The 13,273-nt window shown below is 45.1% G+C and overlaps 2 protein-coding genes across 5 annotated transcripts in view; both read left to right on the top strand.

The window, feature by feature from the left end:
• Chtop (chromatin target of PRMT1) overlaps nucleotides 1-3,650 on the top strand; it is a 9,676-nt gene extending 6,026 nt beyond the window's left edge. The window contains exons 4-6 of one of the 4 annotated variants that reach the window (XM_055623332.1): nucleotides 79-265; nucleotides 1,080-1,217; nucleotides 3,242-3,650. In XM_055623332.1, the coding sequence (XP_055479307.1) occupies nucleotides 79-265; nucleotides 1,080-1,217; nucleotides 3,242-3,447 (531 nt within the window). In that variant the 3' untranslated portion in view covers nucleotides 3,448-3,650. The remainder of the gene's footprint in view (nucleotides 1-78; nucleotides 266-1,079; nucleotides 1,218-3,241) is intronic. The other 3 variants (XM_055623341.1, XM_055623359.1, XM_055623349.1) reach the window with 3 other exon arrangements.
• A 6,334-nt stretch (nucleotides 3,651-9,984) lies between these two features.
• Nucleotides 9,985-12,896, top strand: Snapin (SNAP associated protein). Its single transcript, XM_055623390.1, has 4 exons — nucleotides 9,985-10,216; nucleotides 10,457-10,503; nucleotides 10,768-10,886; nucleotides 11,713-12,896. Exons 1-4 carry the CDS (start codon nucleotides 10,074-10,076, stop codon nucleotides 11,812-11,814), a joined length of 411 nt encoding a protein of 136 aa, XP_055479365.1. The 5' UTR covers nucleotides 9,985-10,073; the 3' UTR covers nucleotides 11,815-12,896.
• The last annotated feature ends 377 nt before the right edge of the window (nucleotides 12,897-13,273 follow it).

Here is a 13,273-nt window from a genome sequence, read left to right on the forward strand (position 1 = left end):
GTACTTTAAATGGCCCAATCTCACTGATTTGCTTTTTTTTTTTTTTTGATCTCAGTCCTCTAACACCTTTTCTTCCAGAAGAGCTTAAAGCAACGCCTGGGTAAGAGTAACATCCAGGCACGTTTAGGCCGGCCCATAGGTGCCCTGGCCAGGGGGGCAATTGGAGGAAGAGGCCTACCCATAATCCAGAGAGGCTTGCCCCGAGGAGGACTGCGTGGGGGACGTGCCACCAGAACCCTGCTTAGGGGCGGGATGTCACTCCGAGGTCAGTGTTTTGTTATCTGATAATGGCTGGGCTCTATCCTCTTCCCCTTTCTCTTGGGCTGCTTATCAACACATTTGTTTAGCATCTTTAATCCTGGATTTGTTTTAATAAATAACTTTTGAAATCACATTTTTAGTACTGCTGCATGTGTTTTACCAATATCATTCCTTTTCTGATAATGTGCAATGGTGGGAGGCTGTGACCTACATAACAACAGGTAATCCATGTCATCTCCATTCCATTCTAAAACACCTGCTGCTGCTTGAAACAGAGCATATTCAAGTTCTAGCAGTAAGTCTTAAGAAATGTGTGGTTAGCATGTGCAAGGCCCTGGGTTGAATATCCTCAATACCAAGAGAGAGAAAAAATGTGGGTCTTTTGGCCCATGTCATGACTAACTATGACTAATCTGTGTCCTGAAAATGATTAATCTGGAAGAGAGGGGACAGTTCGATCCATAGCGCCTGCCTATCTGTAGCAAACCCTTTGAATACTGTTCCCTTTATAATACTCTTGCCCACTTTAAAATGTATTGAAAGCAAGAATCATAGCATTTATTTTTAAATCTACCACATTACTAGGCATCTGATTGTTAACTTATTAAATGTATGAACTTAAGTCCCAGCTTATGGTCAGAATTACTGACCTGAATAAAGAGCTGTTTTGTTTAACCATTCACACACACTGTGCAGTTTGCCCCACCCAGACTAAAAATTAACTAATCTTATTTAACCATCACCCACCTTCCTTTGGTTAGATCTACTTTGTCTCTCTTGGATTTACCTGCATATACATTGTATACCTCCTCTCCAAGGTCAAAACCTGCTGCGAGGTGGACGAGCCGTAGCTCCCCGAATGGGCTTAAGAAGAGGTGGTGTTCGAGGTCGTGGAGGTCCTGGGAGAGGGGGCCTAGGGCGTGGAGCTATGGGTCGTGGCGGAATCGGTGGTAGAGGTTAGTCAGCTACCAACTTCAGAGAGTAGCTCCCTCATTTTCCTTCCTTCAAAACTCAGAGCTACCTTTCTGCACAGCTTCAAGTCACAGGCAGGCTTGTTTGTTTGTCTTGTTCGTTTTTTTGAGACTGGCTTATTTTCTAAATTCACGTGGTGATAATGCAAACATCTGTTAGGATTTAGAGTCAGGTACATTTTCCAGAGTCACATTTTAGGCATTCTTCTCTATACTCTTAGGAATTTAAGTTGTATTAAAATGATGCAATGATCAGTTTGGGATTTTTCCTTTTTCTGTATTTGCCTGCGGCCACCACCACCACCTTTACACACCCATCCCAAAGCCCAAAACCCAGTTGAACTTAGAGAAGTAGAACTAAGATGAAGGGAAGTAAAGAACACTGACCTAGCATGTGTGGGCCCTGGGTTCAATCTCACACCATAGAAACAAAAATAAGAGGGGAATGCAAAAGTGAGACAAAGATAAAGAAGAATGGTAAGAGGCAGAGAACAGAGCTCAGTGGGAAGCATGTGCTTAGTGTGGGTGAGACTAGATTCAGTCCAGCAGCACCATGAGGTAGTGGGATGAGGTCTAGCACCTATTGTTGCCTTTAAAACCAGGTAAATTTAACAGAGGCTTTGTGTCTTTTAAGAACCAGAGACAGTTTTACTGATCAAAGTTGAAAGTCAGAAGTGGTGCTTACTACCAGTTAGCCCCTGACCGTTGTTCGTAATCTTAGCTTTGGTGCCTTGATTTTTGTCTTGTGACCTCACGGACCAGATTAGAAAAGAGTTTAATAATGGTGGTGGCAGTACCAAATTTCATTGGGCCTTTCTGGTTTATTGCTAAATAAGAAACTCCTAACAAATGCTAGCATGAAACATCTTGCTCTTGCAGCCCTGTGGATATTTTTCTCATTCTTTCTAAAATGCGGGGTGGGCCTTCATAATCCACAGTCCTTCAGGTACTGAAGAGTAACTTAGGAATGGACATTTGATAACAAAGTTTTTATTTTCTTCTCTGCCATTATGTGTCACTTGGCTTATTGGATGAAGAAGGAGCTTATATGGGTTTCAGGATAAGATAGAATGTTTCCAGATTGTATTGACATGGTTTCTGAGAGGGACTTCAGAGGTTAGGAAAAACTAAAGTTGCTTTTGAGAAAGTTGAGTGTTTGGTTAGTAAATTGAAATTACTTCTCAAGATAATAGTTGTCCTAAGGTGGCCAGTCAGAGAAGTAGCTAAGTTTTTTCAGTCTTTGGATACAAGAAATCACTTCAGTAGACCTAATAAATTTAGAGCAGTTGAGGTGACAGTCCATAATGTCTCAAGTTAAGCTTCATGTGAATACCCTTGATTCTCTGTGCCCTTTGACTGCCTCCTAACAAACTAGAATAATACATTTTAATTATGAGTTTACAATAAGTCCCAAACTTTAGGTCATTCCTTTGTTCTAGGGGAGGTTCATGTGTAAGATTTTTCAGCTAATACTACACACCTGTAATCCCAGGAACTGGGAGGCTCTTGTTTTGTTTTTGAGACAGGTCCTTCTGTACCCCTGGCTTTGAAGTTCGATTCTGATCCCCTGCTTTTGCCTCCCAGATACTAGAATTACAGGCGTCCATTATATGGTGCTGAGGATTGAACCCAGGGCTTCGTGCATACTAGACAAGCACCCTACCAACCAAGCTACACTCCAGCCCAGGAGTCTTAAGATGAAGGCTAGCTGGTCTGCATGACAAGACCCTGTGTCAGGGGGGGGGGGGGGGGGGGGAAGGTTTTTTTTCTTTAGTAGCATTTAGAGAGGAATACTTAAAAGGGACTCATTGTGTGTGCTTTCCATGTGTTGCTTTTACCCAGTATGTTTCTTTTTTTTTTTTTTTTTTTTTTTCCAGATTTCTCCTCTTTGCCCTTTCCTTGAGCTTGTCTCAGCTAGGCCCACAACTATAAAGGGGCACTCTTCTAAGACCCATCAAACTGGTGTGTAACTGCCTTTTTTTTCCCCTCCCCTCTTCTCATTTGGCCAGGTCGGGGTATGATAGGTCGAGGAAGAGGGGCCTTTGGAGGCAGAGGTCGAGGTCGTGGCCGAGGGAGAGGTGCCCTCACTCGCCCTGTATTGACCAAGGAGCAGCTGGACAACCAGTTGGATGCATACATGTCGAAAACTAAAGGACACCTGGATGCTGAATTGGATGCCTACATGGCACAGACAGATCCTGAAACCAATGATTGAAGCCTGCCTGCCCGCCTGCTAGACTCTTGTTAAAGTCACATCTATAAAACAACTGAGAGAAAACAGGAGAAGCCTGATTGATGCTGGAAGGGCCTGTCACAATAGGATGTGGACTTACCTGCCACCACTTGGTGCATTTAGTCTGTTCCGTCTACTTTTTGATACTGTGTTCTATGAAACCCTACTTCCTTTCATTTGGTTGAGTTTGTTTTCTTGTTTATCCAGTCACCCAGACTTGTGTTTGAACAGGAATGCATTGGCCTTGTGAGTAGAGCAATTTTCCAGCCTCGGTCTCACCTGTCATATACTCTTGACATTTTACAATATTTCTTCTGTTCATTTTAATGAACATTTTCTGATCCCAGAAGGAGCCAGTGTTCTCACTAACACTGGGATAGAATCCTGCATCTTCTTTAAAAGCTTCATCTTAATAGCTGGAGCTAGAGGTGTGTTTGCTATGTTGATAGTGAACGTGGTAAATTGGAAATGTTGGTGTTGCTCCTGGGCCACAGAATGGGTTTACACATAACAACTTGGATTTGGTTAAAGTTGCTGTGACCTGCATTGAAACCGCATAAATGGTAGCTGACAAGCCAAGTTGGGCATGTATAATTTCCACCCTAAAATAAGATTTTTATGCTTTCCTTTTGGCTTTGTGTCATGTCCAAGAGGTTTGTGCACTTCTAGCATAGAAGGAGTTATTTGGTGTGGCAGAAGAGACAGGGTGGAATACTGGTTACCAACTGACTGGCTGAGAAAGGGTCATACGCTGCTCGTGCTGAAATGCAGTTACCCATGTTTGTCCAGAACCAATCTTGATCTAATCTACTTAACTGGCTTTATTTGACCCTCTTGAAGGTTTAAGTTCAATCATTTTGTCAGCCATTCAGTGAATCTTGTATTTCTGGTTCATTATAACAGATTGTTCTCTCAAATTTAACCCAGGCTTTCTGTTTGTTTTTTGGGTTCCTTAAATGCTGTATAACCATTTGGTGGTGTGTTAATATGTCCCTTGTATAGTTGAAAGTTCTTGTGTTAAAATTCCTGGGTTAGGATGAGGTAGGTGATTCACACCTTTGATCCCAGCATTTGGGAGGCAGAGGATCTCTTGAGTTCCATGGCTAGCCTTGTCTACAAAGCTACCAGGATAGCCGGGGCTACAAACAAACCCTCTCTCAAGAAAGAAACAAATACTCCAGGGATGGGGAAAAGGTGGCTTAGTGTTAGAAAGTAAAACTTATGCTCTCCTTTGAGAAAGCCCTTAAGATTTACCCACCTAGAACTAATGGATTACATCGTTGGTTTTTGCTGTTTAAAAGATCACAGCCCACTTACTGTGCTGTGCTGTGCAGGTACCTACAGGAAGGAAATACTGACTGAATTTGAATCCTTACTTTCTTGGGGTGGAGAGTCTGTGGGACCCAGGGGAGATAGACTCTGGTGAGCAAGGGTACATCTCAGTAAAGAGTGGTGACTATAGTCTAGACCCTGATTCTACCACCTGTCGCCCTACTTCATCAGTTCCCCTACCAACCATAGCCCCTCAGCCCCACCTGCTGTATACAGTTCTCAGGATCTCTGAAGGCCTGATGTCCTCATTTTATGGTAATGCCTCAGGTGGACTAGACAGCAAATTGATTCCTGGCCAGCCTTTGAGGTCTACTCAGTTGCCATCTACTGAGGACTTGCATTCCAGAACCAGCCAGGAGAAAAAGATCTAACCAACTAGAGCTTTACTGAGATCTGAAGCTCAGGGAAATTTGAAGACAGGAAGGAAGAGTCAGGACAAGAGCAAAATAGCCAGTTTGTAATCTCAGCATACAAGTTTGAGGCTAGCCTGAGCTGTGTGTCCAAAAAAAAAAAAAAAAACAACTACAAGTAAAGACAGTAGTGTGTGGGCACCACAGACAGAAAATATGTTAAGTGTCTTGGAGCCGTGTTTGTGTGTGTTGCCTGTGTGAGTGTCCACCGTGTGTGCCTGTGCCCTCAGGTCAGAAGAAACCCGTCCAATCCCTAGAACTGGAGCTACAGATGGTCATTAGCCACACTTAACTGCTGAAGCAGCCCCTCTCCCATTCAACTGTTTGAGAACCACATGGGATGATTTTCACAGCCTGGTGGGAGATGGGACTACAGGGACACAGCCCTAGCTATCTAGTCACTATGGTAAGAGCAGAAAGCACCTCCTACCTATGCTTAAGGTGTCCTAGGCAACCAAGCAGCATTGAGAGTGACTCTGAGCAGGCCTAAGGAGGCAAGGGTCCCAAAATGCCTGGGATCTGGAAAGAGTCACATTGACCTCTGTGTCTCTTCTCTTCCTGCCTATCTTCAGCCTCAGCTTGTATGCAAACATTGTCATCATGAGGCTACTGCTCTGTGAACTCTGACCCCATATGTCCTCTCCAAACCCAGTGCTACTCTATTAACTAGAAATCCACATCCAGATGTGTGATGTTCTGCCTCCTGTTTTGTGTTTGGAGACTGGTTCCTAATGGTACAGCCTAAACTGATTTGGAACTCAGGCTCCTGCCTCACTCCTGAATGCTGGGATTACAGGCACATGCTACAATGCCCACCTTGTTCCAAAGTTCTTTTCCTTGGTGTGCCAATGGGGATTAATCCTGTTGCCACCTGGCAGCTCTGCCCAGTATAGATGGCAGAGTGCATAGGGATGGAGGTTCCCACTTACTGAGTGGGCTCCAACCTCCTTTTACACCCTGGCTAGTGACCCAACCAAGTGTGGTGGGGATCCTGGCTGACCACATAGCTCAGGGCAAGGTATTGATAGAGGAGTATTATAAAGTAGGCCAAGATGACACTTAGGGAATGGAGGCAGGCCAGAGGTAGCTACAGGATTTGTGCTGTTGGCAGCAGGCACAAAACATAACTAATGGGTTTTGTTTGGTGCCTTTTAAGGGATTCATTTCGTTTAGGTTTTACCATGTGTGTGTTTTACCATGACTATCACCTCATATCTATAGGAAGGGGGTGCAGGAAACACTTTCTGGAAGTGTGATCAGAAGGGATCTCCCAAAATGCCCTGTGATCTTGAAATTCCTCTCAAGTAGTGGTTCTCAACCTTCCAAATGCTGTGACCCTGTACTATAGTTAATGTTGTGGTGACCCCAACCATAGAATTATTTTCATTGCTACTTCATAACTAATGTTGCTACTGTTAGGAGACCCAGTGTAAATAGCTGTGTTTTCCAGTGGTCTGTGAAGGGTCCAGTGACACCCCCAGGAGTCGTGACCTACCAGTTGAGGACCACTTCCCTAAAGGGATGAAAACAGATGGGGGAAAGGCTAAATGACAAAAAAGAAAACACAAAAGGCACCTAGTGTCCTCGGCACTGACAACTCCAGGACCACATCCTTAGATCTCACTCTTTTGTGATAAGCAGTAATCTGGCATCACCTGAGATTTCACCCAAGCAGATGCCTGCTCCCTAGGAATATGTAAATTGGAACCACAAGCTGCCTGGCTTGTGGTGCTTAAACCTTTGCAACACTCACTGCAACTCCTTTGGCTCCTCCACTGAAATATGGGCCATCCTAAAGCTTTGACAAGAGATCCAAGCTGTCCTTGGGTAAAGCTAGGCATCATTCTCATCCACCCTCCCCTTCCACAGGTGTGTGCTGTCTCACCCAGGAGGAGTACAGGGCACAAGTGGCCTCCAGGCAGAGGCACTCTGCCACCAGAGCCAACATAAGTGTTCCTGAAGAGTTTCCTTAAGCCCCTATCTTAAGACATCCAAGACAGAAGGCAAGTAAGCCCAACCATTGTTCAGGGAACGGGGAAGGGAAGTCAAAGTGAAACAAGGCAGTACTAGAGCCTCCAGAGCTACAGGAAAGCTTGGAAGCCCTGGAATCCAACAACAACCCAGCTAATTAGAAATCTAGGCAGAACTGGTGCATGTAAACCTGGAATCCCAGCACTCGGGAGGCAGAGGTAGGCAGATCTCTGTGAGTTCAAGGCCAGCCTGGTCTACAAAAAAAACTCTAGGTAGAAGGGGAGAGTTGACCATGTGAGCACAGATGGGCAGCAGGGTACACTTGCACCAACGTGCTTTGTGGGTTTCTGTGCACCAGTTGACCTATGGCAGACAAAGCCGCAAAGACCACAACATACCCATCTCGGTGGGCAACATCTCCAGGCCTGACTCTGGAGAAGTCATCCCTGCTGTGGTGACTGGCTCGGAAAAAAATAATAAATTTTTGGGTGGAGGGAGGTTGAAGAGATGGCTCAGTTGTTATGAGTACTTACTGCTCTTGCAGAGGACTCCAGATAGTTCCCACATCAGGAAGCTCACAACCACCTGTTTACTCCAGCTCTAGGGAAGCCAGCACCTCCATAAAGCACCAGGGGATCTTCTATCTCTGACCTCCAAGTGCACTCACCTGCACTCATGTGCACCTATCCAGGCACATAAACACACACACCTGCACATCGTTTTAGAAGTAATAGTTTAAAAAACACCTGCAAGAAGGCTGGTGAGATGGCTTAGCACATAATGCTTTTCCCGAGAATTGGAGTTTGGTTCTTTGCACCCATGTCAGACAGCTTACAGCTGCCTGTAATTTCAACTCTGACCTCCCTAAGCACCTACACTTATTGCATATATATATGTACACACACACACACACACACACACACATCCATACTTCTTCACACGCATAGAGAGAGAGAAAGGTAAAAAAAGCCAGGCCTGGTGGCACACACTTGTAATCCCAGCACTTGGGGAGGCAGAGGCAGATGGATCTCTGAGTTCAAGGGTAGCCTGGTCTACAAAGTGAGTTCCAGGACAGCCAGGGCTACACAGAGAAACCATGACTTGACCCCCCCCCCCCAAAAAAAAAAAAGGAAAAAAAAATGTAGGGCCAGCAAAATGGCTCTGAAAGTGAAGGTGCCTGGCAGCTACCAAACCTGAAGATTTGGGTTCAGTGCTGGGAACCCACATGATAAAAGGAGAAAACTGACTTCTCACACATTTTCCTCTGACCTCTACGTGTATGCCCCTGGCACAGGTATGCACATATACATACACACACAAAATAAAACTTAAAAATACAAAAACTTCTTTAGAAACTAGACCTGGTGCAAGCCTGTACCTGAGGCAGGAGAATCATATATTCAAGGCCTGCATGTACTACAAAGCAAATTCAACTCCAATCTGGCAATTTAGTAAAATCAATTTTTATTTTAGTAAAATAAAAAACGGAAAAAAAAAATCTGGGCAGTGCATATCTTTAATCCTAGCATTTGGGAGTCAGAGGCAGGCAGATCTCTGTGAGTTCGAGACCAGCCTGATCTACAAAGTGAGTTCCTGGTATACAAAGTGAGTTCCAGGACAGCCAGGGCTACACAGAGAAGCCCTGTCCCGAAAGGGGGAGGAGGACGAGGAAAAAAGAAAAAGGGAGAGAGAGAGAGAGGGAGGGCAGAGAGAAATAGAGGAAGAAAGAGAAAGAGAGAAAGAGAGAAAGAAAGAAAGGAAGGAAGGAAGGAAGGAAGGAAGGAAGGAAGGAAGGAAGGAAGAAAGAAAGACACACACCCTGGTGGTGTGGGACAGCCTTTCCAGGCCACAGAGGAGGACAATGCAGCCAGTCCTGATGAGACTTGATAAACTTGGGTCAGATGGAAGGGGAGGAGGACCTCCCCTATCAGTGAACTTGGAGAGGGGAATGGGAGGAAATTAGGGAGGGAGGGTGGGAATGGGAGAGAATGAGGGAGGGGTCTACAGTGAATAAATTATAATTAATATAAAAAATAAAAATTTAATTTAAAAAAGAAATCTAACATGAATATAATCTGGCTTTCTCATCAATTCCCATGGGAAGGCTATGGACAATAGCAACTTATTTTCACCTTTGGAAAAAAAAGAACAAAGGCCAGGAATGGTGGAGCACGGCTTTAATGTCAGCACTTGGAAGGCAGACGCCAGCAGATCTCGGTGAATTCAAGGCCAGCCTGGTTTACATAGTGAGTACAAGACAGCCTGGGCTATGCAGAGAAGCCGGGTCCTTAAAAATAAGAGTAGCCAGGTGTGTTGGCGCACGCCTGTAATCCCAGCAGTCAGGGAGTTAGACTTAGGCAGATCGCAGTGAGTGTGAGGCCAGCCTGGTCTACAAAGCAAGGCCAAGGCAGCCAAGGCTACACAGAAAAAATCCTGAATAATAATAATAATAATAATAATAATAATAATAATAATAATAATAATAATATAAAAATGAAATTAAGCTAGGTGGAGGGGTGGAGCACGACTTTAATCCCCCAATCAGAAGGTAGAGTTGGAGTTTAGCCTGGTGTACAGAGCAAGTTCCAGGACAGCCAATGGTACACAGAGAAATCCTGTTTGGAAAAACAAAAAAAAAAAAAAAAATCCAATCCAAAAGAAAAACGTTTCCGGAGGGCTCCTGAAGTCCCGCCCTCTTCATGCCCATGAGAGAACTACAACTTCCAGAGGGCTCTAGTCCCGGCCATCCTCGCCCCGGGCTCTCTGAGGACTCCATTTCCCAGCTATCCCGCTGCCGTGCAGCCTGGATTTGTAAACGCCCCCTCGCGGCGCAAAGCGGTGGCTGTAGTTCCCGGCGGCCCTCGCGGCAGGCTGAGGGCGTCAGGGAAGTTCGTGATGGCGGCGGCTGGTTCCGCTGCCGTGTCAGGGGCAGGGACCCCAGTGGCGGGGCCAACGGGCCGGGACCTTTTCGCCGAGGGTCTCCTGGAGTTCCTGCGACCCGCTGTGCAGCAGCTCGACTCTCACGTGCATGCGGTCAGGTGCTGGACCGGGCTGCCGGGGGCGGGGCCTTGGAAACCGGCTTTTTAGGGGCGGGGCCACGGAAAGAAGACTAGATGAGTTCTTGAGACAAACTGATGTTGAGGCTGGGTAAAAGAGGATGAAGGGCGCGGGTGAGGCTTGTAAGTTGAGGTTAGCTTGTCTCAGTACTTGGGGAATAAGTAGAGTTCGTTTCCCGCGTTCCGTTCACTGACCGTGTAGGCCTTTGTACTTCCTCACAGAGAAAGCCAGGTAGAGCTCCGGGAACAAATCGACAACCTAGCTACAGGTGAGTGAGCACCTGGAATACCTAGAACGCCTGAACTCACATCCAGGAGCTTTGTTTACCCAGGTTTTAGGCTAGCTTTCTGTCACTTGCTTCTCGATAGCAGAACTGCCCACGGGCTCAATTTCTGGAGCGGTTTTGGGACACAATGAAAGAAAGAAAGATGTCTGTAGCTCACACGAGTGTTTTTCATCCCATTCCTCTTTTACATTTCCTAAGAACAAAAAATGAGCCATTAGATGTTGGTTGCCCCTTTCCTCTTCCCAGAACTGTGCCGGATCAATGAGGATCAGAAGGTGGCCCTGGATCTGGACCCCTATGTTAAGAAGCTGCTTAATGCCAGGCGGCGAGTTGTCTTGGTCAACAATATTTTACAGAATGCCCAGGTAAACAAACAAACAAAAACAAAAAAAAACCTTCCTAACAGCACAGTGGTGCATGCTCTAATTTCAGCATTTGGTGGGCTAAGGCAAGAAGAATGGCCGGAACTTTAAGCATGGCCTGGACTACACAGGGACCATTAGCTTGGGCTATATAATATATAAGGCCCTCTCAAAAAAAAAATCTTAACAGTTATCCCGCATTATCCTTCACTGTGTTGAAGAAAACAGTGAAAGCCACCAGAAGTTTTAACTATGGGGGGAAAGAGTGGTGTTAACTAGTCTGATAATAAAGGCCCAAACTTCCCCATTACAGGGCTTCAGATTTAGGTTCTCTTGCATGCTAGACAAATGCCCGTAAATTTAATTATTAACTTCTGGTGGCTGTCATTTACAGGTTTATGTATACTTAAAGGACTGACTTTAAGGGAGCCTAAGCCACTAGAGAGATGGCTCAGAGGTTAAGATCACTGTCTGTTCTTCCAAGGGTCCTGAGTTCAGTTTTCAGCAACCTCATGGTGGCTCATAGCCCTCTTTAGTGAGATCTGGTGCTCTCTTCTGGCGTGCAGGCAGAATGTATTATAAATCGTAACTAAGAAATTAGAGAGAGAACACCGAAATCAGTGGGGCAGTGGTGGCGCTCCCAGCACCTGGAAGCCAGGGACAGGTAAACCTGAGTTTGAGGCCAAACTGGTTTCCAGAGCGAGTTCCAGGGCTACAGAGAAAACCTGTCTCAGGTGGGGAAAAAGAGCCCAAGCCTAAGATAATCTTTCAGTACCTACTTGACTCAGATAAAACCTTTTGCAGCAGTCATTGTCTTTCTGTCTTGTAGGAACGACTAAGGCGGTTAAACCACAGTGTTGCCAAGGAAACAGCTCGAAGGAGAGCAATGCTGGATTCAGGAGTTTACCCTCCTGGTTCCCCAAGCAAATAAGCATGGGCCTGTGACCTGAATGTCCAAGTACTGTTCTCCAGCTGCCTTGTTTGGTAGATGTGAGAAGATTTCAGGAGTCTCTGAAGACCTTTGGTTTGTGTAAACTATGTAATTATTCAGCAGTCTCAGGAAACGTGCACAGTAGGACTGTTTCCTGAAGAACCTCCATTACAGCTTGTCCTTCCAAGAATGAGCCTCTACCTTTCGGTTTTTGTTTTGAAACAAGCTCTCAGCTTGCAGTTCAGGCAGGCCTCAAACATTAGTCTTCTTGCCTTAGCCTCCTGAATGCTGTGACTATAGACGTGCCAGGGTGCCTGGCTCAAACCTCTATACATTTCCCCCAGAGAACATTAAGTAGGTTAGGCATCATGTGTTAGGCAGTTCAGAAAACAGCAGATTTGGGGTCAAACATACTTCCACTTCCCCCTCCTCTCACTAGTTCCTTGGGGAAGGTAGTAACCCTTCCAGTCATCCTACACATATATTTTTAATGTTTAGGTTATTAGCTCTTAGCCAGTATCACAACTGTTGCCTTTATTACTGTCCAGGAGAACATGACAAATAACACGAGATTCCAAGGTCTTAAGGGCAGAGCCTAGACAGCTGAGAGTCCCTAAGCTTCTGTGGTATTTTTGTTTAGGCTATGTAATTTAAAGGCTGTTGGGATGGCTCAGAGGTTAAGAGCACTAGCTGTTCTTTCAGGTGGATTTCAGATCCTAGCACCTACGTGGTCACTCACAAGAGCCTGTAACTCAAGTTCTAGGAGAATCCAGTGACCTCTATTCTGGCCTTTTTGGGTACAACACACACATGCAGACAAAATGTCCATTCACATAAAAACCTAAAGCTACATATTTGAGTCCCACCCTGTCCAGGCCTAGGTAACCAGTGTTGACGACACTGTTACTCTTATTACTTGAGCCTGGGCAAGGTTTTCTTGTGACTTCACTTGCCTTGTTTACAACTGAAGACTTAGGCAAAGTCAAGGTAAATACTTCATCCTCTTCACTACCTGGGCTTGAATATGTTATTGTTCAGCATATTAAATAAATGCTTGTATTGGTTATTTTAACAAAAAATAACCAATGTTTTGTTTTATGGTTTCAAAGGGTTCAGACCATGGTCACCTTGATCCATGTGAGGTAATCAAGCTTCCATCTCATGCAAAGTTAGAGACAGGAATGCTGGGATTCTGCCTGCTTTCTCTTCTATCCCTTTCTAAGCATCCAGCACCTAGGATGCATTCACCCACATTTAGGGTTACTCCTCTGCAAACAATCCAGGTATCTTGGGCCAAGGTGACATGATAATTAACCATCAGTGTTTAAATGGTATTCCAGTTTACTCTCAAATACAGGAGGATTCCAGGAGTCCATTACTTTTAATCCACATAGCTTGAAATAGCAATCTCAGTGCTTATAATAAAAGATTCAACTTGAATTCTAATCAAGTGTATAGA

The sequence above is a fragment of the Psammomys obesus genome, unplaced genomic scaffold, assembly GCF_907164565.1.
Source record: "Psammomys obesus unplaced genomic scaffold, mPsaObe1.curated_primary_1811, whole genome shotgun sequence".
NCBI lineage: Eukaryota > Metazoa > Chordata > Mammalia > Rodentia > Muridae > Psammomys > Psammomys obesus.

Bases quoted from the DNA above. Each gene is read 5' to 3' on its own strand.
- Snapin (XM_055623390.1), top strand. From the start codon at position 10,074: ATGGCGGCGGCTGGTTCCGCTGCCGTGTCAGGGGCAGGGACCCCAGTG. The intron at 10,217-10,456 runs GTGCTGGACCGG...ACTTCCTCACAG, and splicing joins TCTCACGTGCATGCGGTCAG to AGAAAGCCAGGTAGAGCTCC. The intron at 10,887-11,712 runs GTAAACAAACAA...TCTGTCTTGTAG, and splicing joins ATATTTTACAGAATGCCCAG to GAACGACTAAGGCGGTTAAA.